Here is a 25777-nt window from a genome sequence, read left to right as displayed (position 1 = left end):
CCATGATGTCCTCCTTTGTTTGAGGGGAGGCTTTGGTAAAAATAATAGTGAGATTTGATTTCTGCATTGAACACATCACACATCACATCACAACAAAAATTATTTATTATTCTATTTGTCACATATGTATAAAAGCAGGATTTTACAGTGATGTTGAAATTTCAACCTTGGCAAATTCACCTATGTTGAGAAATGTGACGTTGAAATGACGTTGCTATTTCAACGTTGATTAAGTTTGCAAAATCAAATCAAAATCCAACGTTGATCCAACGTTGGCAGAGTCACCTATGTTGAGAAATGTGACGTTGAAATGACGTTGCTATTTCAACGTTGATTAAGTTTGCAAAATCAAATCAAAATCCAACGTTGATCCAACGTTGGAAGATTCACCTATGTTGAGAAATGTGACGTTGAAATGACGTTGCTATTTCAACGTTGATTAAGTTTGCAAAATCAAATCAAAATCCAACGTTGATCCAACGTTGGCACCAGGGTGGGGTTGCACCAGTTTGGCGTATCTCTTTACTAAATTCAGGATTTAGTAATTACTAAACCACTACTAAACCCTTAATTACTAGCTAGTTTGCAACTAGTTGTTTACTAGTTTCGGTTGCACCAGACCAGTGTATGCAATCCCGTATCTAGTAAACGTGTAAGTGGTTACTAGCAGGTTACTAGTCGCATTAAGTGACGACAACAACTTGGCTACCCAATCAGCGTGCGGAGCAGAACGTACACAGGAACAGCTGGGCGCTTTTATTTTGAAGTGTGCGACACATGCCACCACATCCGGGAAGCCGGCAATGCTGTGCATGTACTCGTTGAGGTACTCACACTGCCACTCGACAGACAGTACCGTTGTAGACTTGAATTGTGTCCCCAACCACATTCTGCATCGACCCCGTAGTGAAGTATCGCAACGTAACAACGGAGGTAGAGCCCCGTTCGGACCCATGCTAAATTGCCGCAGCTAATGTTAGCATGTCCGTGATCCGCATTATGTGGTCGCGTGTTTAAACGGTACCGACAGTAAATATCAAAGTCATCATATCCACCACTTTATTTTCGTCACACCACAACGGAAGTCGGTTTTCAACTTCCGTTTCACCCTGTAGTAGCATTCTAGTGAGCGGCTAACTGGTAGTGTAAGCGTTAGCCACCGGTGTAGCCACCAAATGTGGGGGCTCCGGGCTGCCAAAACCGCCCTGACTAATCTGATGTTTGTCATGTCTACCAAATCAATTACCGAACAAACACCACCACTTCTGTGTGCACGCCTCTGCAACAACTAGTCATGGTTATCGTAGTTGTTAGCTTAGCTGCTGCTGACAGCTAACAGCAGTAGCTAAGCTAACGGCAGAACGTCAGCTGTTAAAACCCTCCCGTTGTCGGACACGACATGAAACTACTCCAGTTAGCTCAGTCATGTAACTAAGATATCCGCTGGGAAAAATATTTTTTTTCATGGGCTGTCAAGAGTTATTTTAAGACACTACTAACGGCTAACAGCTTAGCCCAGCTAACGTTAATCTAAAATGTAATAGAGTGTCATGGCGACACCCAGCGTTGTTCTCCGGAAAGTGGTGTGGATAAATCTAGATTGTGGACTAGTCTCTCAAAACCCTTTTCCTAACGGCAGGTTCTCTGTTTTGTAAAGCAAACCTCTCTAAACGAGCCATTATAAGCTAGTCGTTGTTGTTGTTTTTTTCAGTTGGTTTTGATCATGTGTCGACAAACTGTAACTAGTAGGCTAAACAGTTACACAACCCCTAGGGTAGGTGTAAATATATAGTAAACACTTAGTAATTACTAGCTCTACGTGATTCCTAGTAAAACTGGTGCAACCCATTTTAATTTAGTAATGACTAAATCTTGATTTAGTAAACACTTACACATTTACTAAGGTTAGTAAACACTTAGTGAGAGGTGGTGCAACCGGCCCCTGACGTTGTTTCAACGGTGATTCAACGTTGAAATGCCAGCTGGGTTCATTCTCCCTGTAAGTTACAAGTCATTCATTTACCGGTAACCATCACAATTACTCTGAAGCTTTTTAATTGCCGTATGGTAAAAATGGAGCCGAGTTAAGTATTAGTAATTTATTTGTCACCGTAGGGAGTTAAAGCAGAAGTAAGTGGTCCGGTCGTTTTCGCTAATGCTGCGTTCCAGGCAGGCTTTTGAAATCGTAAATTACAGCTTCAAGTCACAACTTACGACTTTGTAGCGTTCCAGGCAACCCACTCGTGTTTTTCCGACCTGTTTTACCGGTGAAAGTCACTATAACGGCCACTCGTAACTTCCGACCGGTGAACTCGTACCAGATCGAACTGGTACCACTTCACGGTCGGAAAAATACGAGTTTCCTTGAACGCACCATAACAGTCCTCGTCGCTACGTCACCACATTCACGGCGTTCCTTGGCTGCACACACAGCCCTGCATGCCGTTCTCTCTCCTCATTGGATAAAAACTGTAGGATACGATAAATGTTTTCTCCTCGGCTCAGAGCAGAGCAGAGTGACTGACAGACCCGTGTTTCAGACCAAACACTCTATGTAAGTGATTGCTGTCGGAAGATATTGTAGTGAGGGAGTGACGTGGGGCGGAGGAACTCCCCGGAGTGGGGGGCAATCAAGGGCTGATGCAGTTCACCTGAGAGGGGGAGGAGACCGACCGGGGTCAGCGGCTGGGAAGACAAGAGGCGGTGGAGAGAGCGACGGGAGGACGTGAGAGTCGTCGGTCTGAGCTTTTTGGGAGCCAGTGGCACTGTGGCGGGTGGGTGCTGTTCGCAGCTTGTAGTGCTGCCGGTAGTGAAGACAGCTGAGTAGGGGAGTTCGTCGTGTCGATCAGTCCTGTATCAAGAGGGGAGGCCAGAAACCTCCTTTAGGTAGCAAGGGACCGGGGAGTAGCCGTGCCTTACCTGTGCTCTCATGCAGCAGCCACATCAGTGACGCCGACTACGCTGAACGACTCCACGCCTGCCAGCTGAGCAGCCTCTTCTCCGGTGCACAGCCCAGTTCCATTGCCTAGGCCCCACGGGGGGGTCTCGTCACCAGACTGGGGCAGGATAAGTCCATTATTTTAATGATTTTCATATAAACTTACTTGTAGTCTTGTCAGTTAATGTCCGAGTGTTATATGATTTCCCTCTTAAAGAAAGGTTTTTAATTAACTGACGTCAGTGTGCCAGCGGCCCCGTTAAGGGCAGCTCATTACTCTTGCAGCGCTCTATCTCCCCCTAGTGTTAAGAGTGGGGTTCGACCCTTTATGTTGTAGTGGTCCCTAAGGAGCCAGTGTGATTTAGAGCTCCCATTGTGTGTAGTGTGATACCTGTTCTAGTTGCTGTGCAGTGATTTGTGTGCAGTGTCCCTTTTTGGGTGTGTTCTCTTGTGTGCAGTGTTGGTGTCGCCGGATGGTGGAGTTACCTGCCTGACCTGCTGGAGCTGCCCTCATTGGCCTGCTGGGTGCAAACGTCCCTAACTTAAAAATTAATTGGAAATAAAGATTGTCTATTTTTATACATATCTGTCTGTGGTGGGTGCTCTCTGACCTCTAATACCGGACCAGACCGGGTTAACAAAGGTGGTGGCAGCTTGACGCTACTCTAAACATCTTAAACAACAAAATTTATTACACTGGTGGCAGCGGTGGGATAAAATATATAAATATTAAATATATTAAAGAACAATGTCAGAGGCAGAGAGTATCTCACCCCAGCAGGGGTCTTCAGAAGCAAATGCTAGCCAGAATAATCCCTCTGGTAGTATGGGCTCTTTGTCTGCTCCAACTGGTGCAATTCCACGCCCTGTGTTTATGCCCCAAGTTTTTACTGGGGTGGGCCGTGAATGGTCTGATTGGGTGGAACAATTTGAGTTGGCTGCTAATGTAAATGGGTGGGATGACTCTGTTAAGCTTAAATTCATGTCTTTATTGTTGTCGGGTCATGCTCGTGATATGTATAATGGGGTCTCTGGGGAGGCAAAAAGTAATTATGCCCTGTTGAAAGCAGCTATGTCCAGATGTTTGGACCCCTGTCACGGTGATGACTGGAACAGGGTGGCCTTCACTGAAAGGAGGAGGTTGCCTAATGAGACCGCCCAGGAATTTGGTAATGCTTTGCGCAGACTGGTTATTAAAGCGTACCCCTCCGTGGATGACCATACCCGAGATTTATTAGCCAGAGATCAGTTCATTACCCATTTCACTGTAGGGGACTTCCGTATTAGCCTCCGTGCAGCTAAACCTAAAACATTAGAGGCTGCAATTCATTTGGCTGCTGAAATGGAGCTTCTTAGAGCTTTGGAACAAACACACATCGCCCCTGATGCTAAAGTAAGGGGGGTTACAGAAGGTCCCAACAAAACTGAGGAGCGTTTTGAGGCTTTATTAGGAGCAGTTGAGGGGCTGCGGCAGGAGGTTAAAATGATGCAAGCTACTGTGCAGGTATTACAACAGCCTCCTGGTGCAGCAACCCCTCTTAATCCCTCTAGACCATCCAGGAACTTTGATGCCAGTCCTGGAGCTGTTCCAAGTGCCCCCTCTAGGCGTAGAGTCAGTAGGCAGGCTGGGGTGTGTTGGGAGTGTGGATGTGACCGACACATGCGCCGCGACTGCCCCTATGTGCAGGGAAACTAAAGGGGGTGGGCACAGCAGGCCAAATGCCTGCCCCCTTGGCTGTGACTCGGACTTTGGCCTCTAGCAACCGTAAGGGTAGCCATATAGCCGCTAAAGTGGGGGGGGTGGATTTTCAAGTGTTAGTGGATAGTGGTGCTGACCGCTCCATAATTCCCAGGGAGTTATGGATGACTATTACAAAGGGGGCGTGCAAATTGACTGACTATTCTGGGAATGTATCTGCTGCTAATGGGGGGGGCATGTGTATATCTGGGGTATGGCAGACTGTTTGTCAGTTTGATTCCTTAGCCCTAGTGGCCGAGTTTTTGGTCGCTGATGTTCCATCTAGTGATATTCTGTTGGGCTTCGACTTCCTGTCTAAGTATGGGGCTGTGATTGATTATAAGGGGAGGGTTGTTCGCTTGATGGGCAAGACCTTACCCCTGCTGTTTTCAGAAGATCCTGAGAAGCCTCGCACTGTGGTTATCAAATCTGACACTGCAGTGCCACCGCGGAGCGAGGCTATCCTGCCTGGCATGATCACAAATCCCTTCAGAGAGCGTGTGGAAGGTATGCTCGAACCCTCAACCTCACTGTCTGATCACTGTAATGTTTTGGTTGCCCGAGTTGTGTGTCAAGTAGAACAAGGGATTGTCCCAATTCGTGTTATCAATGTGACAGATGAAGAACTGATTTTGAGGGAGGGCATGAAAGTTGGCACCCTCTACGCTGATATTGAAGTGGGGGATGATTTGGGGGAGGTTAATGGGAGGAAGGGTCAGGAGCCCTTGTGGTCTGTAGATGCTCTGGTTGAGAAGTTGGGGCTGAATCAGAAGGGGCTGGGAAACTCAGACCAACAAGCTGTTCATAATCTGTTGTGTAAACATCTTTCTGTCTTCAGTACAGGTGATACAGATCTAGGGAGGACCCCCCTTGTAAGGCACACAATTGACACCGGAGATGCCAAGCCTGTGAAATTGCACAAATTGCACCCACGTCGTGTTCCTCTTCATTTACAGTCAGCCCCTGTGCTGGCTTATCCAGATCCTGCAAAACCTTTTATTTTAGACACCGATGCTAGTGATGCAGGAATTGGTGCAGTTTTGTCACAGGAGGGTAATGGGGTTGAGCATGTTGTAGCTTATGCCAGTAGGGCGCTATCCAAGCAGGAAAGAAAGTATGCCACCACCAAAAAGGAGTTGTTAAGTATGGTAACATTTACAAAGTATTTCAAGCACTACCTATTGGGGAAGGAGTTCATATTGCGTACTGATCATAACTCTCTTAGGTGGCTACATAATTTCCAGGGCCTGGAGGGACAGCTGGCTAGGTGGGTGGAACAGTTGGCCAGTTTTCAATACCAAATTGTCCACAGGCCGGGGAAATTACATGCCAATGCAGATGCCATGTCGAGGCTGCCTGCCTTTAAAGCTGAGTTGCCCCGGTCTGGCCAAGTACTGTGTGACACTATGGCGCAGCACCTTCCAGATCCCAGTGTGTGTGCTGTGCAGGAGGGGGGGGCTAGTCCACCAGCAGGTCAGGAATTGGTTGGTGACGAAATAGCAAAAGCCCAACAGGAGGACGATGAGCTGAAGCAGTTGATTGAGCTTAAAACACAGGGGAAGGTTATTCCTGAGAACTCGCCCTTGCAGAAGTATGCTCCTGTGTGGCCTCAACTTCAGATTAGGGATTCACGTTTGGTAAGGGCGCCCCCTGCAAACACTGATGCAGCATCCCAGGTTCAGGTTGTTCTCCCACAGGCCCTGGTCCCTAAAGTTTTAGCTCAGTTGCATGACTCCCCGACAGGTGGTCATTTAGGGATACAGAAATTGCAAGGGAAAGTAAAGGATCGCTTTTACTGGTTGGGGTGGTTTGGTGATGTGAAAGAGTGGTGTAGACAGTGTGTTGATTGTGCCTCCAGGAAGATTCAGGGTCGCGCTCCTCGCGCCCCCCTCCAAATATCCACAGTGTCAAGACCATATGAAAGAGTGGCACTTGACATTTTGGGCCCGTTGCCAGAGACATCTCGCAAGAATAAGTATGTTTTGGTTGTCGGGGATTACTTCTCCAAATGGACAGAAGCATATCCCCTGCCTAATCAAGAGGCCCATACTATTGCTAAAGTGTTGGTGGAGGAGTGGGTGTGCAGATTTGGGGCCCCCCGTAGTATTCATTCTGACCAGGGGCGGTCTTTTGAGTCGACCTTGTTCAGGGAAGTGTGTCAACTTTTGAATATTCACAAGACAAGAACTACGCCATATCATCCCCAGTCGGATGGTCTAATTGAGTGATTTAACCGTACATTGTTGTGTATGCTGTCACTGTTTGTGGAGGAAAATCAGTCCAATTGGGACACTTTGTTACCATATGTAATGATGGCATATCGCAGCAGTGTACACGCTAGTACAGGTTATTCTCCATATAAGGTACTGTTTGGGCGGGAGATGGTACTGCCAGTGGACATAATGCTTGATGTGGGGGCTGGGGAAGCATTTTCTTCAGTCAGTGCATATGTCGGCCATTTGGTGGAGACACTGTCTACAGTAGTAGAGGCAGTAAGGAAGCATCAGACTAAAGCGTCAAATCAGCAAAAGACCAATTTTGACTTTAGAGCGAGTCTTCAGTTTTATTCTGAAGGGGAACTTGTGTGGGTTCTTAACAAGGCTAGAAGGAGGGGATTGTGTCCTAAACTGCAGAGGCGGTTTAAAGGTCCCTATAAGATAGTAGAGAGAGTCACAGAAGTGCTGTATCGGGTGGCATCAGTTGCTGGGGGGGGCGAGTCAGTGATGCATTTTAACCGTCTTAAACCTTATTTGTCCCCTTGTCCAGGATCACCACCAGCCCAAGATGTCATAAGAGTTGGTCCTCCAAGGCAGTCCGAGGGGGTATCAAGCCCGGGCGGAGGTGATCTGACAAGCAGGCAAGGAGCTGGTGGACCACCCCAAAGGTTGTCTTCTGGAGTGATGAGCGAAGTGGGCCCGCCTGGAGGAACGGGAGATGTTCAGGCACCAGTTCACCGCAGTAAAGAAATGGACACTGAGGTAGTTTTGGAACAGCCATGTGAGTCACCACTCTCCCTAACAGGGGGGGGGGGATTGTCAACCTGACCCTGCACAAGGAAGACGCCCGGTCCGTGAGAAGAAGGCGCCGGCGTGGTCAAGAGACTATGATTTGTCATGTTGACTCGAGGACGAGTCTTCTCCATTAGGGGAGGGAGGAGTGTAGTGAGGGAGTGACGTGGGGCGGAGGAACTCCCCGGAGTGGGGGGCAATCAAGGGCTGATGCAGTTCACCTGAGAGGGGGAGGAGACCGACCGGGGTCAGCGGCTGGGAAGACAAGAGGCGGTGGAGAGAGCGACGGGAGAAGAGACGGGAGGACGTGAGAGTCGTCGGTCTGAGCTTTTTGGGAGCCAGTGGCACTGTGGCGGGTGGGTGCTGTTCGCAGCTTGTAGTGCTGCCGGCAGTGAAGACAGCTGAGTAGGGGAGTTCGTCGTGTCGATCAGTCCTGTATCAAGAGGGGAGGCCAGAAACCTCCTTTAGGTAGCGAGGGACCGGGGAGTAGCCGTGCCTTACCTGTGCTCTCATGCAGCAGCCACATCAGTGACGCCGACTACGCTGAACGACTCCACGCCTGCCAGCTGAGCAGCCTCTTCTCCGGTGCACAGCCCAGTTCCATTGCCTAGGCCCCACGGGGGGGTCTCGTCACCAGACTGGGGCAGGATAAGTCCATTATTTTAATGATTTTCATATAAACTTACTTGTAGTCTTGTCAGTTAATGTCCGAGTGTTATATGATTTCCCTCTTAAAGAAAGGTTTTTAATTAACTGACGTCAGTGTGCCAGCGGCCCCGTTAAGGGCAGCTCATTATTCTTGCAGCGCTCTATCTCCCCCTAGTGTTAAGAGTGGGGTTCGACCCTTTATGTTGTAGTGGTCCCTAAGGAGCCAGTGTGATTTAGAGCTCCCATTGTGTGTAGTGTGATACCTGTTCTAGTTGCTGTGCAGTGATTTGTGTGCAGTGTCCCTTTTTGGGTGTGTTCTCTTGTGTGCAGTGTTGGTGTCGCCGGATGGTGGAGTTACCTGCCTGACCTGCTGGAGCTGCCCTCATTGGCCTGCTGGGTGCAAACGTCCCTAACTTAAAAATTAATTGGAAATAAAGATTGTCTATTTTTATACATATCTGTCTGTGGTGGGTGCTCTCTGACCTCTAATACCGGACCAGACCGGGTTAACAAAGGTGGTGGCAGCTTGACGCTACTCTAAACATCTTAAACAACAAAATTTATTACAATATAACTATTTAAGACTTATATTAACAGCTATATATATATATATTAAGCTCAATATATCACTTACTTCTGCTTTAAGGTGGAAATTGCATTGCTCTTAAACCCCACAGAAGAACAAGAAGAGTGAAGAAAGTCCTATAAGACTGTCCAGTAGAGGGCAGTAATACCAAAGATACTAATATGTCTGGACGCGTCTACACTTCCGGAAACAACAAAGAGAAGGAGGAGGGTCTCGTTGGAGGAGACCCTCCTCCTTCTCTTTGTTGTTTTACAGTCTATGGAGGAGACTACAGACTGTAAGGAGACGATATCATGGCGTCCTGAACAGAGCTCACAACCCGAGTCTGTGGTTGACGAAGTGTTTATTGAACATTATTGAAGTTGTCGCAGTTTCTACCCGGATTTGTGCACGTACCCAAACCGGAAGAGAGTAGCGGTTGGGGAGACAAATCGTTCGACGGGGACAACGGAGAGTTTGAGGAAAAATGTCTGAGGTCGAGGATCTGAGAGGATTCGTTACCGAGAGACTCACCGCCGTCTCCCAGGAAATCTTAGCGGCCGTGGACAGAGTCGTAGCCGGGTTCGAGGCGGAGGCTTCGGGCTTCAGACAGGAGATCGAGCGGCAGAGGAACATGCTGGATGTTCTCCTGCAGCCTGGGGTCGCTCTCAACAAAACGGGTTAGTGATTCAGTTTTAAATCCATGAACATGTAGAGTCCCGGTTTGCAGAGAAAGAGGACGTATGGCTAACAGCAAATACACCAGTGAGTCTACAAAAAATAGGAAAATATTATTAATATTATTATTATTTTATTAGGGCGACTTGGGCTTTCAATAGTCTTCGTTATAATCAACAAGCGAGTTAGTTTACTTCATGCCTATGTTCCTACCCAGCTGGCATTTCAACGTTGAATCACCGTTGAAACAACGTCAGGTGCCAACGTTGGATCAACGTTGGATTTTGATTTGATTTTGCAAACTTAATCAACGTTGAAATAGCAACGTCATTTCAACGTCACATTTCTCAACATAGGTGAATCTGCCAACGTTGGATCAACGTTGGATTTTGATTTGATTTTGCAAACTTAATCAACGTTGAAATAGCAACGTCATTTCAACCTCACATTTCTCAACATACCGTAGGTGAATTTGCCAAGGTTGAAATTTCAACATCACTGTAAAATCCTGCTTTTACACATATGTGACAAATAGAATAATAAATAATTTTTGTTGTGATGTGATGTGTGATGTGTTCAATGCAGAAATCAAATCTCACAATGAGTGAATAGCTCTCTAGAGATCTTCTGTGTGATTATTAAAATCTTAATCTCTAAATGGAAAGCATTCACAAAATGGACAGTCAGCGAAGGCAACTGTAGGATGATTAGCTTTATATTTTTTTCTACTTTTAACATAAGACAGATTATTTTTTACCAAAGCCTCCCCTCAAACAAAGGAGGACATCATGGACCCTAAAGTGGGCAATAAGAACCACACAGTGATAAAAAAGCATACAATACAATAATACAATACAATAAAACTTTATTGTCAAGGGCTCCAAGGCCACTGCGAGGTCTACAACATATAAATTAGACATATTTTATAATTTTCCTCTGCCGCCGCCACCGATCCTCTCAGGCGCATACTTCAGGTACTTCGCCATGTACTCGTCCACTTTTGATGTGGTTGTGTTGAACGAACTGAGGACAGCGTCTGAAGAGGGGAAAAGACAAACAGCATAAAGTATTACAATATACATACAGTGATCAACCGCTTATATGAATCAAAAAGGATTGGGACAGAATCACCCCCCCCCCCCCATTTCAATCGCTGGTGCAAGGAAAAAGACAACTTGTGCGCAACAACATATCCGGCTGCTTTTAAGCCTCTTGACATGAACACAGACAGGGCCAGAAACAGCAACTGGCATCTTGTCTAAATTTACTATGTAAACCAACATTGATTTCTTGTTGTTGTTTTTTTTATATCCATGAGTTTCAAATGTAGTCCTACAACCTGCCATGTTGAGGACCCACAGGTGTTTCAAACTAATTAATTGGTCCTACTCCAATCAGAAACACAACTCAAATTGAAACACCTGTGTTGGTCCTCAACATGGCAGGTCTAGGACTACATTTGAAACTCATGAATAGTTTTTCGTTGTCAAGTGCAAGTTTTTTTCCTCCAGAATTAATAAATGGCCTGCCAACACTACTAATGCACTTGCTTTATATTCTATTTTTTTCTACTTTTATAACACAAGACAGATTTTAGTTTTACATTCAATTAGTGTCTGTTTTACAGAAAACCGTACCGTACCAAACCGTGACTTGTGCGTACCGTTACCCCTAATTATTATATAAGCGCCCCTTACCGGCCAGCCTCCCCTCTTGAGCTCCAGTGACACACAAAACACACTTTGCTGAGCACCAGCACCGGTACCAGCAACGATGATGGCATTAACTCGGGACCAACGTGATCACTATAAGCGATTTACACTGTATACAGTATTTATATATTCAGTTATTTTACACATGGTCACAACTACTATGTTTAAGCAAACTCACCACAGATTGTGTTGTAGAGTTTGGTCCCCCCGAATGACGTCTTCCCATTCCTTCCTCTCAGGCTGATCTTTGCCATTCTTTTATTTGTCATTGTCCTGCCATGGTAAAACAGATTTATATAAGAGTATTATATAGTGTAATCAAGTTGCAATTCCCCAAAACTGATTAAATGCCACACAAAACTGCCTTGCTCATGCACACAGAAATACTTCTTCAGTCATTTCAGATTTGTCTAAACATTTGTCTAAAAAACATGATATACTGTATATAGCTAAATTACATGTTGCTTTTCTACCTGGAAGTAGTTGTAAACAACAAGGTGATTTGTTCCATTTCCATGACTTTTCTCCAACTTATCCAAACTACTGGATTGTGTAGTTTGTGTTGTTCAGATTACCTGGACCACTATAATTCAATGCAAAAAACAAACTTACGCAGCCATTGACCTCTTCACAAAGTCAGCAGCGTCAACACCCCCCAACCTCCTCAGATGTTTACTCTGAAAAGGAGCAACAAGAAACAGAAAAACTTAAGAGTCCAGACCTCCACAAAGCTGAGATATGATATTTGTCTTTTGTAGCACTTGCACTTTATAGCACTGTCCTCCAGAGTACATTAGCAGCTACTACTACTACTACTATAACAACAACATCACACACAGAGTTGTGCAATGAAGCCGTAAACGGCACTTTCTGTGCTAAAGGGTAATATACCCATGAAAACAAACTCTGCACACTACAGGCCCCATGCTCTTACATAACGTGCACACCTCTTCATCCTGTCTGTCTCTGATCAAAATGTGAAATCCCCCATGAAGATATAGTTTGAATGTTTTTTTATTGTACCCGATTAGGGAGAGGCCTAAGAACATCGACAAATCTTTAACTTTGAAACACAGGAGTAACCATTCAAAACAGCCCCTTAAAGTCAAAAGGCAGCCGACTTCCTTGCAACTCCCAATCAACTCCCCTCCAAGTTCCAGCTGCTGGAGTGACCCCCTCCTTCTCCTGGGCTGGGCATGTCTATTTTTTTTTACTGTAACTCCACCCATTCATTGAATTACGGCGGTATGACCAGGAGATAGCGCTTTTCTCACAGAATACACATTGCCCACACTAATTCTGATGTTATATGAATGACCACTGACTGGCAGAGGCAACGCTTAAAGTACCAACACTGAAATTCATAAAACCCAAATTACATACATAAAAATAATTTGATTTGAGAATAGGCCTAGCTAGTAGCCTTGCTACTAGAGATGTGCTGGCCACTGGAAAGAAATAATAGTAATAATACCTCCTGTTGAATATTTGATCACAATTTAAAGGGACAACGAGGAGTTTTGGAAAAGCGAAGCATTTTCACACTACATTTATGAGCCTCCACGCGCACCGTAGAATTCTTCCACGGGTGCAAGACGGACTCATGTTTTCATTCATCAAGAATTAAAGTCAGAGGTTCAAAGAGGTTCAGTTACTGTCGTAGTTCCGACCATAAACGGTGACGTTATTCTCATTCGCGTCCACTAAACCGAATGTAAGGAGTCGCTGGTCGGCTCGACCAGCATTTCCACCACCACTAATAATAACAAAATAACATAGAGACAAAACGATATTGATCGAAAATGGAGCCATTAACAAGTGTGGGTTGCGTAGATTCATCTACATTAACGTGAGACTGTTTTATAACCAAATAGAAACTCCTTGTTGGCCCTTTAAAGAGGAAGAATTACATGTGATAAACAGCCTTTTGGAACATGTTTGCAGTTACAGGTATTCAAATTACTGGTACTGATGACTACTCTGGTGACCAATTTACTACTCTGATTACTTTAATTCAAATGTAATTAGTTCGATTATAAGTTATACAATACTAGTTACTCGCAAACAGCCAATCACCCAACAGACTAATTAATTAATTGACTGATTAATTCACCGCAATAGCTCAAAATAAAAACACACTTTTTGTGGGGACTTGTATTGCTTACTTGTTGACACTAGGGGGAGAGGGAACCACAGGAACCAGCTGGGTGCAGGCTTAAGCTTTGCCCAATCAGGGATCATTATACATCAGGTCACACCTTAGAGTCTCTGCTATTGGACCAAAAAGTTTTCACCCCCGTGACTTTGATTGACAGGCGATGCCAGCTGCGCAAAGCGGGTGCGCAGTCTGACGGAGAATGACTCATTAGCATTAGCACTGCGGGTAAACGTAACCATTGACGGATTATCTGGTCACGATGGATTAAATCGCCCATGCCTGTGTTGTCGAGCACATCTTCAGCTTTAACAAGAGGGTAAGCTTGTAATTTTATTCAGTGTTTTAGTGGGTCTATTATTGATGATTGTCCATATTTTTCGGCACTCGAAAATGACTTCCGGGTTTGTTTGTGTTGAGTGAGCAGGCTTGTTTAAAACCTTGATGGGGTAAAAACTGCATTTTTGTTCTTTGCTTTTGTTTATATGACAGTAAACGATTTTTTGGTGGTGAAAGAAGAGGTGTACAGATGGTACATATATGTTTAAATCACCTTCGTTGTTGACGTGACGTCGCTTGTGGGCTGCCGTAGTCTGATATTGTTTGAGACATTTTCAGTGACTGTGAAAAAACCGTAGCACCTAGAAACTTCATTTTTTTTCCTACTTGTTGCCGAAAGTGTCCTTAAAAGGTCTGTGGTGGAGTTTTCATTACAGCATGCCTACTTTTCGTTATATTAAGGACGCCGTTCATGTGTTATTGATTTGGGACGCCGGCGTCCCAACCACTAGGGGGCCTGCGTGAACAGGTTAACCCGGGCCGGGACTTGAGGTTTTGTTGAGCCGGAAGGTGAACACAAAGCCTGGCCGTCTCGGTGAAAATAAAAGTTCGAGCGTTAGCACCGCAAGTCCGCGACAAAAACGCACTAATCTCTTGTTTATGACAAATAAAACAACACAAATACAGTTACAAATAATAAAAACGTTGGGCTAACGTTAGTTAGCACTGCTAGGAAGCGTAAGTTAGTTAAGAAAAAAAGTAAGACTGTTGGCGAATGCTGCTGTTGGCCCAATAGTAACGGTTAACGTTAGCTTAAACAAACCGTACACAACCGTTAAGCATACTTTAACGTTAAACAGCAAACTGTACACAACCGTTAACCAAACTATAACGTTACACAACCAGCAAACTGTACACAACCATAAACCATACACAGCGTTGACCAAACCGTACACAAAACATCACAGGTTTATAATAAAATATGACTTTACAACTTTGCTTACCGCTTTGGACTTGTTCGTGGCAGCCTGCCGTCAGTTCCTGCGGCCGTTAAAGTGACCTCCGCACCGGTCAGAACCGGCTGCTGGCAAACTGATGATGACGACGTCACAGACCCACTTTGCGCATGCGCAAGCACGGCAGTGTTGCCAACTTGGCGACTTTGTCGCTAAATCTGGCGACTTTCCAACCCCTCTTGGTGACATTTTTTGTCAAAAGCGACTAGCGACAAATCTAGCGACTTTTTCCCGTGATATTACAAACGTTTCTGGACCTGAAATCACGTTATCACAGCTGTTTTCAACGAGCAGCGGCGCTGCCGCGGGCACTCACAGGTATTCAGCCTACACACAGTAGTGTCACGGAGCTGCCTCCGCTGCATTCAGAGACGCACTGCTCCACACCACAGACATAGAGCGCGCCCCAGCTCGAGATTTGGCACAGATCTCCTAGGCAACGTCAAGCTAACATTCGCGAGCGCCCTACGCCCCAACAACAGTTGATTGATCAACGTTGTTTGGAAGTTGAAACAACGTCGTTTTTCAACTGATATAATTTCAAGTGTTGAATCCATAGTGAATTGACAACACCATTTCAACAGTTTGGTGTTCAACGTTGGTTTGATGTTGAATCAACGTTTTTTCATCAACTGACGTTATTTCAACCAAATTTCAACGTTTAATGTCGGTCGAATGCCAGCTGGGTAGTGCGGCTCTGTAAATCACCTAAATCTACAGTAAATGGTTATTTTCTCCACATGTTTTTTCTCCTTGTGGTCGAATTTACAGTAAGACTCCAGTGTTTTAGGTTCAGATGTTTGATCGTGCCTTCACCACATACAGAAAGGGGGCATTTGAGTATTTATTTTATTATTTTGTATGTCTGCACTGACAGACATACAATCATTAAAAAATATCAATAAAAAAATGAATAACTTTTCTGAAGACTTTACTCCCCCCTCCTCAATAACACATGCACAATTAAGCACACAAGTGCGTATCTTCTCATACAGATATAGATATACAACGTTTAACAATAGTATAGCGAAATTAAGATAAAATACACACAAAAACCCAATGATGCAAAAGTGACAAGATCTGTAAGTATTGTTTGAGCTTGGTTTTAAATGTATTTAAAGAGAAACATGATTTAAAGCAGAAGTAAGTGGTCCGGTCGTTTTCGCTAATGCTGCGTTCCAGGCAGGCTTTTGAAATCGTAAATTACAGCTTCAAGTCACAACTTACGACTTTGTAGCGTTGCAGGCAACCCACTCCTGTTTTTCCGACCTGTTTTACCGGTGAAAGTCACTATAACGGCCACTCGTAACTTCCGACCGGTGAACTCGTACCAGATCGAACTGGTACCACTTCACGGTCAGAAAAATACGAGTTTCCTTGAACACACCATAACAGTCCTCGTCCCTACGTCGCCACATTCACGGCGTTCCTTGGCTGCACACACAGCCCTGCATGCCGTTCTCTCTCCTCATTGGATAAAAACTGTAGGATACGATAAATGTTTTCTCCTCGGCTCAGAGCAGAGCAGAGTGACTGAGAGACCCGTGTTTCAGTCCAAACACTCTATGTAAGTGATTGCTGTCGGAAGATATAACTATTTAAGACTTATATTAACACAAATATATCACTTACTTCTGCTTTAAAAAAATGTTTTATTATACACAGCACCGCACCTTGATAAATGAGAATTTAGCAACAGAGGTCCTACAGAAAGGAATGTGTAAATCATTCTTTCTTGTAAAATGTAGCTACATGATAATGAGAGTTGAACTCGAAGTAACTTTGAAAAAAAATAGATAAAGATGCAGGAAGGCAAATTACTTTATACATAAGAACTCCTGTTTGATACTTATTCACCTCATAAGTTGTAAGAAGTTGTAATTGTTTAAATAGTGGCTTCGTTGGGGTTAGATAAGAAGAGTTGGTGGCAATTCTTACAAAGGATTTCTGACATCTATGGATTGCTTGTAAAACAAGAAGAGTAGGTGCTGGCCCAAATTATATTTATTACAGTATGAGATGTGAGAATAGATTAAACTGTAATACAAGGATAGAAGTTTTCAAATAAAACCCTTTTTATAATGCCTAAAGATTTTGAAACCTTCTTACAAACAAATTCACAATGATTCTTAAAGCAAAGTTTTACATTGATGTAGACAACCAACAACTTCACTGATGAAACGTGCATTGTCATTGATATAGCCTAAATTTGAGCTTTACCTTTATCCCGGAGGGCCAGTGGCAAATTTCCCTTATTGTCTACCCCTGGTTCTCTTCAGGGCTGCACAATGAGTCTGCCATATTTCAGATAATAACACAACACATAATCAGTAAAGTCTTCATTCACATAAATGTTGGTACCTTTTAGATAGTAAGCTTTTGAAAGGATTGCTTGTCTATCTTTGTAGCCTACCTGCATAACTTCACTGTCATGGATCTTGGCCTTTTGCCCTCACCATCGTTCGTTGGCCTTCCAATACGGTGTGCTCTTTCTATTCCAATATGTTTTTGGTCAATTTTCATTTTTTCACATAAATTTCTCTACATTTCTTTTCCGAGTCAGTCCAGTTTTCGTCAGAGGATTCTGGGATACCATCGATGACAATATTGTTTCTTCTGGACTGATTTTCAAGATACTCCACTTTGACCACAACAAACACTCAAAAAACAATCAAATATCTATAGTACATGACTCGAACCCTTATGACACACCACTGAACTCATATAGTGTACAGTAGTATAAACTTTGTGTTTTTGCATGTTATCACTCACCTCAGATTAGAGGTCGACCGATTAATCGTTTTGGTTAACGATTAACGTTTTACAAACTATCAGAATCGGCGGAACTTGGCTCCAATGTGGCCGATGGCTGCAGTTTTTTTCCACAGCGCCATAAACTGCTTCTTGTAAACTGCGCTGCTCTCTGTCTCTCTGATCACTGAGGGGCAGGGCTGCTCTTCACACACACACACACAGAGCATGGGAGAGGGAGAGATGGGGCGTGTGCAGCGGCAGCAGAGAGAGGAGAGAAGTGACCCAGGTGGAGACGACGACGCGCGTTATTTTAAGTGTAATAAAACCTTCACGAGTTGAAAGTCAACAAACATAACCTCCTTGGCGGAGGCAATAAGTACCACTTGTTCAACAAGCATAAACGTGCATCATATTTCAGCATAAACAGCGACATTTCCACCGGCACGTTTTACACGACCACAGTGCTTGTTAAGATAACAATTAACAGCTTGTTAAGAACACGCTAAAATGAAAGCTGTCTGTGTGTAGTCTGTTCATCTTAGGGCACACTCACACTAGGGCCAGTTGTTCCGTACCGTGCTGAAGCCCGAATGCCCCCACTCCCCTGTCCCCCACTGGCCTGCACTCACACTGCCTCGAACCCAAGCGTGCTCAAGCACGGTTGCCTCCGACACAAACGTCATCACGTTGATATACCAACACGGCGGATGCGCTCTGACTGCAGAAAGAACGGCGCTTTTTAATTGTTTGACCGGTTGTCATGGTTATCTTGAAGTTTAATCAAAGCGACATTAACTAGCGATGTTTGCCCCCCCCCTCGATTTGTTTCCAGATATTACGACTACATGCAAAAACACCAAGTTTATACTGTACATTTTATGAGTTCAGGTTAGGTTAGCGTTGTCGTTATCCCTAGCGTCGTCTAGCCATGGTGTAACTCCGGTTTGCCTGCATCAATTTTAGTGACCATCAGGACAACGATTTAGGGGTCAAAAATGACTGGAATTCTCCTTTGAGGATCATTAATGGATTACTAGCTAATAGTAAGCCTTCCACTATAGCAGTTACCTGGTCCAGCTAGTAGCAGGACTGCTGGAGCCTGGGCCTGACCTGGTGGAAGCTGGCTGCTGCTGGAGCCCAGGCTGCTGCAGCCTAGGGCTGGGCGATAAATCGATTTTATCGATTAATTCGAATTTGTACTTTACGTCGATTTATTTAAATGAAAATCGATTTTCTCTTCAACATCCACCACCAACGCTCCCTGCTGGGCTCCCGTAGTTCAGAGTGCGCGCGCCCCCCACAACATCTCTCCCGTGTTGTTGCTCGCTATGAAAGGAACAAGACCCAAACAGTCACCACCATGTACCAGCTACTGCTAATGACTGCTAATGACGGCGGCACCAGTTGCCTGTACCCGACGTGGTCCGACTCTCCGACGCCCGACGGTCGGGCCAGTGTGTTCCTGGCTGGTGCGTGGCGGCGGCAACCGGACTGTCGGTGCGGCGGCGGCGGGCATCCCCAGGACAGGGCGCTGTGCGTCAGGGAGAGAAGCAGGGAGACACGGGGTCTAAAGCTCGCGGAGCCGCGGTGTGCACTGTGCAGAGCGACCGCTCAGGCTGCAGCGGTGGTGCTGATAGAGCGGAGTTTATGTTGAACAGGTAGCCTAATCTTTGTTTTTATTGTGGAAGTTGTGAATTCGATATTTTACTCCGCATTCAAAGCTGGCGCCGTGTTTTCTGCTGGCAGCAGGCTTGTTGCTCTGCTCTGCTCTGGGGTCGGGGGTAGGGGTGTCAAACCTGCGGCCCGCGGGCCAAAACTGGTCCAGCAGGGAGTCCAATCTGGCCCTCAGAATGAATTTGCCATGTGTGAAAATTACATAGAAGGAAGAAGAGGCATAATATTGTTGAAATTGCATGTATTTTTGTCAAAACATTTCAGATTGTTCATAATATGTTTTGTAAAAGAATAGTTAACTGTAAACATCTTATAATACAAAGGAAAAAGTTCTTTTTATTTATAGTACCATATCATGCTATTATTTTACTGGTCCGCTCACTTGAGATCCAGTTGTGCTGTTGTAGACCATAGCTTTAGGTGAGAGAGGGGGAAAATCGATTTAAATCGTGAATCGGATTTTTTGTAAAAAAATCGGAGATTTTTTTTTTAGGCCATATCGCCCAGCCCTACTGCAGCCTGAGCCTGGTGTGGTGGTAGCTGGCTGCTGCTGGAGCCTAAGCTTAGCCTGGTGGTAGCAGACCTATTTCTGTTGGAACTTGGGCTATATTCACTAATTCCACTTTTAAAGGGACAACAAGGAGTTTTGGAAAAGCGAAGCGTTTTCACACTACATTTATGAGCCTCAGCGTGCACCGTAAAATTCTTTGACCGGCGCAAGACGGACTCATGTTTTCATTCATCAATAATTAAAGTCAGAGGTTCAAAGAGGTTCACATACCGTTGTAGTTCCGACCATAAACGGCGATTCGGCTGCGTTATTCTCATGACTCGCCACGAAGGAAACGCTGGTCAGCTTGACCAGCATTTCCGCCACCACTAATAATAACAAAATAACGATAGAGACAGAACGATATATTTATCGAAAATGGGCCCATTAACAAGTGTGGGTAGCGGAGACTTTTTTATAACCGAATAGAAACTCCTCATTGTCCCTTTAAGTCAGAATTCAGTCCTTGTGTAACGCAGATGACACTTATTAACAAAATAATTAAAACAATGAAGAAAAAATACTCATGATTGTGAGGATTTCTGATGGATTGACGAATTGACTTTCACAAGTAGTAGGCCTATATATTATGACTGAGTTATACCGTATGTTTATAATTCAGAATTGAACCACCAGTCATGTATAACAGGACATCAGCAAGTTCTACTAAAGAGTAACAGTAGTATTGATGATTACTTGTCAGTGGAGGTGGGGGGTGTTTTTTTTGTTTATCTTGATTGCCTTAAAAGGTTATGCAACAAAATATTAAGTTTAGACTAAGTTAAGGGTACCATTATTTTTGTCCATGCCAGTTTCATTTGTTTTTTTTGTTTTTTTTTTACAATAATTCTGTTAAAGCACAATTCAAAAGCAATGTCTGATTTTCATTCACTAACTTTATTCATTTGGTCAGTTTCAAGTTATTTTAGTGACAATAGTACCAACAGTTTTGTCCACGCGTGTATATGAGTGACAGTATGAAGACACTGTTGTTCATGATGTGTATTTCATTGTTTCTGCAGGTGATCAGCACCTGTTGATAAAAGCAGAGGATCCTCCTGAGTTGACCACTAGTCTGGATCAGGAAAACCCAGAGAGTCTACATATTAAAGAAGAAAAGGAAGAACTACTGACCACTCCAGAGTTCCTCCTCACTTCTGTTCATGTGAAGAGTGAGGATGAAGAGGAGAAACCTCAGTCCCTACAACCTCATCAAAGACAAACTGAGGCAGAGCCTCCATCCAGCAGCTCAGCTGAACAGATAGAGGTAGAGATAGAGGCTGATGGAGACGACTGTGGACGATCTGAACCAGCCAGGAACTCAGATCAACCTGAAGATCTTCAGCCAGACACAAATGATGAGTCGTCCTCTGAAGCTGAAGACAGTGATGATAACTGGAGAGAAACCAGAGCACCTGAGTCCGGTTTGAACAGTGAAGCTGTTCATGTAAGTGATGAATGTAAGACTGGTAAAAAGTCTCACTGCTGCTCAGAGTGTGGGAAAATGTTTAAAACAACCTCGGATTTAAAGAAACACATAAGAGTCCATACAGGAGAGAAACCATTTGATTGTGCTACCTGTGGTAAAAAATTTAGACAACAAGGGGCTCTTACTGGACATATGAGAATCCATACAGGAGAGAAACCATTTGAGTGTGCTACCTGTGGTAAAAAATTTAGTCATAAAACGTATCTTAGCACCCATATGAGAGTCCATACAGGAGAGAAACCATTCGACTGTGCTACCTGTGGTAAAAAATTTAGACAACGACAGCGTCTTACGGATCACATGAGAGTCCATACAGGAGAAAAACCATTTGAATGCGCTTCATGTGGTAAAAAATTTAGCCATTCAAATAGTCTTAGTGGCCATATGAGAGTCCATACAGGGCAGAAACCATTTGATTGTGCTATTTGTGGACAAAGATTTACCCGGCAGAAACATTGTTTACAACACACAAGTGTCCATTCAAAAGCTAAGCCATTTGGTTGCAGTGTTTGTGGAAAAACCTTTATGGAGCCAGCAAATTTTGTGTCACACATGAAATGCCATAGAGGAGCAAAACTATTCGGTTGTAATGATTGTGGGAAAATGTTTTGCCAACATGATGATCTAGAGAAGCACATGGAAGTTCACACAGACGTTAAACCATTTGATTGTAGTGTGTGTGGGAGTACGTATTCCATACTAGGGAATCTCATGAGACACATGAAATCCCATACAGGAGAAAAATCATTTAACTGTGCTACCTGTGGTATAAAATTTAGTCAAAGAGCAAATCTTAAACGCCACATGAGAATCCATACAGGAGAGAAACCATTTGAGTGTGCTACGTGTAGTAAAAAATTTAGACGACAACAGCATCTTACTGAACATATGAGGATCCATACAGAAGAGAAACCATTTAGTTGTAGTTTTTGTAGCCGTCAATTCTCAGATTCTTCATGCCAGAAGAGACATATGAGTGTATGTAAACTCAGGAATGTTACTGAAGACAGCAGCAGTGTGTGAGGCTGCAGTTATTGAGCTGTAACAGTGCATCACAATGTAGTGAAATGAATTTCACACGTAAAACATTTAAAGTTCGTATGAGTTCTGAAATTGTTTCTATACAACCGCTTGTTCATGAAATTACTACCTCAAATACATGTTATTGTATTAAGTTATACGTGTAAGTGAGGTTGCAGAGTTGTTGATTGAACTGAACTGTAACAGGTCATGACAACATGATTAAAAAAACGGACTGCCTGTGTTTTTTTTAATTGTTTTTTTGTGTAATAAACTCTATATAATCTCTTTATGGTATTTTTGTACTTGTTGAAAACATATTTTGTTTTGTTACTTAACAAATTGTGGGTTCATTCATTCATAAATTGGAATATCTTGTTCTTATAAAACACAATTTAAAAATAACAGTCGTTGCTCTAGTTTATTTTGTTGAAATGAATAAAGCTTCGTATTTAAAAGTAGTCCAATGTTCAGCTGTCAGAAATTAAAAGCAACCTCTTCTAGTCATATTTGCAGCAACAGTGTTACCGTGCGTTCACACCAAACGCGATGGAAGCGATGCCATCGCCCGTAACGCGAGCATCGCGTCGCTTGACATATTTGTCACATTTTTCACCATCGCTTCATCGCGCTATGATGCAACCCACCTCCCGCTATTTTCTTTCTCTCCTCAACCATGGCTGAGAAATAATAATAAATATAAATACATATGAAATATTCACAAGGAGGAAGCTGTAGGTCCTCTGACCCTCTGCAGGCATTATCTTTTTTTATTACGACCGCGGTAAAAGTACGACGTCGTGTCATAAAGCTCCGGGAAATGGCCATGGATGTATATTATTGATCTGAGGAAAACACACACAGCCCCTGGGTTGTTTTTTTTTTTTTTTACACAGCCACAGGTTCTCTGTAGGAGGGTCTGGTGAGCGAGACCATGTTTTGAAATGTGTGTCTGCAGCTGTGTCGGTGACGTGGTTGAATATCAACATTGATTGGATGTCGCGGCACAGCGTCACGCGATGTCGCTTGAAAAGTTCAAATTTTTCAACTTCAAGCGATGGACGCGATGATGCGATGGCCGCGATGGACGCGTCATCGCTTCATCGCGTCGCTCGTATCGCCCGAAACGCGCCGCCCGACGCGCCATCGCGTGTCATCGCGCCATTTACATGGACTTTTAATAGAAAGTTGTGGCGTTCATCGCGTTTGGTGTGAACGCACCGTTAGACAGACGTGCACAATCTGCTTCATACGAACGCAGCTTCTTGTCACGCGTGACACAGTTTGCGCACGTCGTTTCCGCATCCGTGTGAGCGCCTGACAAAAATGTTCAATCAGCTTCACGCGAGCGTTAATGCGTGCGTTCGCTAAAAAACGCATGAATGTTACACGTGGTCACTACGCGTAGTGTGATTACCGGCGTGCAGCAGTCATCACGCGTGAACGGGGGGCCATTATAAGTCAATGAGGAAACTACATTACACGTCAGGCGCTGTCTGCTGCACAGGCGTCAAAGCACGCGGGTGTGACACGTCCAGTTGATAGGTGCGCACGTAATATGACACGATTGTACCGGCACACACACACACACACACAGGTAACCTAATGTGGTTACAGCTCCTCCATATCAGTGCTTATAGAAAGATGATCATGTGTCTGTCTGATCAGCTCTGTCTTGACCTTAAGATCGTGGGTTTGATTCCCATGTTGACAGAGATGGCAAAACCGGCAGTAGCCCCGTGGGCCTTTCAAAATTTCCCCAGAGGAAATTTTCTAGTTATTTATTTGTACTACTAGATTACCTTTATTTATTGCATAACAGTAACAATATTCCTTCATAGCAGCAGTGGCACTGTGGAAAACAATATGCCAAAATGGCCTCTAGAGGGCAGTCAAGAAGAGCTGATGGATGAAAGTTCAGTCATTTATTGACATTAGCCATTTAAATGGCTGTATTGTTGCATACATAGTATAAAAAAATAAAATATAAATTGAACTATATAACAGGCTAAACAAACTCAAAATGCCAGACTCAACATTGGCAGTATAGTGGCATTAAAAAAATTTTTTTTTTTAAATGGCACACAGGCAACTGACACTGACAGTGTAATAAATGCCTCCCTCAGTCTGACTCTGAACATTTACAATTATAGTGGCATTAATTATTGCACATTAAACTTTCTTTTCTTGCACATTCTTCAGCATTTGTTAGACCGTAATAAGGATGTAAACTTAAGTAGCCTCTATTGAGGTTTCAACAGGTTCTGAAAGAAGTGGGAAATGTCACAAAGGCAAAATAAATAAATAAAAGTGCATATTTTTCCTTTACAGAACTGGAAAAACTAAGCAGACTTAGTATTTTTAGGTGGCAGCTGAAGGCCTTCTCTTTCTTTCTAATCATTTCTGGCAGGTTCTTTTTGATAAAGAGCAGCTTCTCTGTCTTTTCGGCAGATAGTCTGTTCCTGCGCTCATTCAGGATGTTGGCAGCAACACTGAACAAGCATTCACTATCCACACTCGTGCTGGTTGCAGAGAGGTAAGCTCTTGCGACAGGGACAAGGGCAGGGAAGCGATGCTTGGAGGTTTTCCAGTACTCCAGAAGCTTTGCACTCCGAGGGATGGGTGGCTCTGAGAGGTAGAGATTCATCTGTGTAGCCACTGTGATGTCACCATGGGGCTGTGGGGTTTCTTCCATGATTTCACCAAACATTGATGACAAGGAACCAAGTCGTGGCACCTTTGCAGCTGGCTCACTTGCAGCACTGGGTTGGTGGTCTGGGGCTGGATCTGGGCCTGCATGTCTGGTTACCAGATCCAAAAGCTGTTTCTGTGTTTTTATCTTCAGCTCCTCAGAAAAAACATCTGTCCTTGAACCTTTTTTATTTAAAACAAAATAAAACAACAAACAAAGTGATATGTTGGCATTGCATTCATTGCCATTAAGTTGCATAGTCTATGCTGTATGGTACATATCAGTCAACACTGACTTTGACTTTTTTTTAGTGTGTAATAAGGCCCAAGCTAATAGAAGCTAAAAAGAGCATTTGTCACACTAAATTGTGGTGTTAAATAACTTATATTCTTAATTATATTTATTTGACTTGTAACCCCTTTTTCCCTTAGTGTTTATAATCTACACTGTGGTCACACCCAATAAAATAAAACAGGTCCTAGGTTCTTAGCTAAAGATGGTGAATTCGCTGTGGTTCTGAATTAAACAAGAGACTTTATCATTAGAGTGGGAAAAAGGAAAATAACTAGCGCGGTGCCTCCACTGAAAACTTACTATGCTATTTGTTAGCAAAGATTATGTAAGCCCTCAAAAATACAAATGACTCTTAAAGGAATGTTAAACCACAATATGTGAAAGGTAAGACACAAAACATTTATTTTATTTAAACCCTCTTAGATTTTTGTATTAGAAAAGCTTCAGCAAAAAGAAAATAACAAACAAAAACACCTGTACCCTTTAAATCAATACAGTAATACTGTACCTGAAGCCTCAAAATGCTTTCTTTTTACCCTTTTTATATCAAAAGAACAGTTTTTAGTT

The 25777-nt window shown here is 43.7% G+C and overlaps 2 protein-coding genes across 2 annotated transcripts in view; both read left to right on the top strand.

Annotated features, from left to right (window-relative positions):
• The window catches only part of LOC146990368 (uncharacterized), a 64793-nt gene extending 42059 nt beyond the window's left edge, over nucleotides 1–22734 (top strand). Inside the window, exon 3 of the mRNA XM_085772428.1 lies at nucleotides 22300–22734. The gene's annotated coding sequence lies outside the window, so the exon portion shown is untranslated. The remainder of the gene's footprint in view (nucleotides 1–22299) is intronic.
• On the top strand, nucleotides 9205–22305 carry LOC146990369 (uncharacterized). Its single transcript, XM_085772435.1, has 2 exons — nucleotides 9205–9577; nucleotides 20738–22305. The coding sequence occupies exons 1-2, from the start codon at nucleotides 9385–9387 to the stop codon at nucleotides 22225–22227; spliced, it is 1683 nt and encodes a 560-aa protein (XP_085628561.1). The 5' UTR covers nucleotides 9205–9384; the 3' UTR covers nucleotides 22228–22305.
• Nucleotides 22735–25777: the final 3043 nt, after the last annotated feature.

Source organism: Trachurus japonicus, chromosome 3 (genome assembly GCF_045865225.1).
Source record: "Trachurus japonicus isolate A0001 chromosome 3, Traja_1.0".
Classification (NCBI taxonomy): Eukaryota; Metazoa; Chordata; class Actinopteri; order Carangiformes; family Carangidae; genus Trachurus; species Trachurus japonicus.
This window is presented reverse-complemented; position numbering and strand designations above follow the sequence as displayed.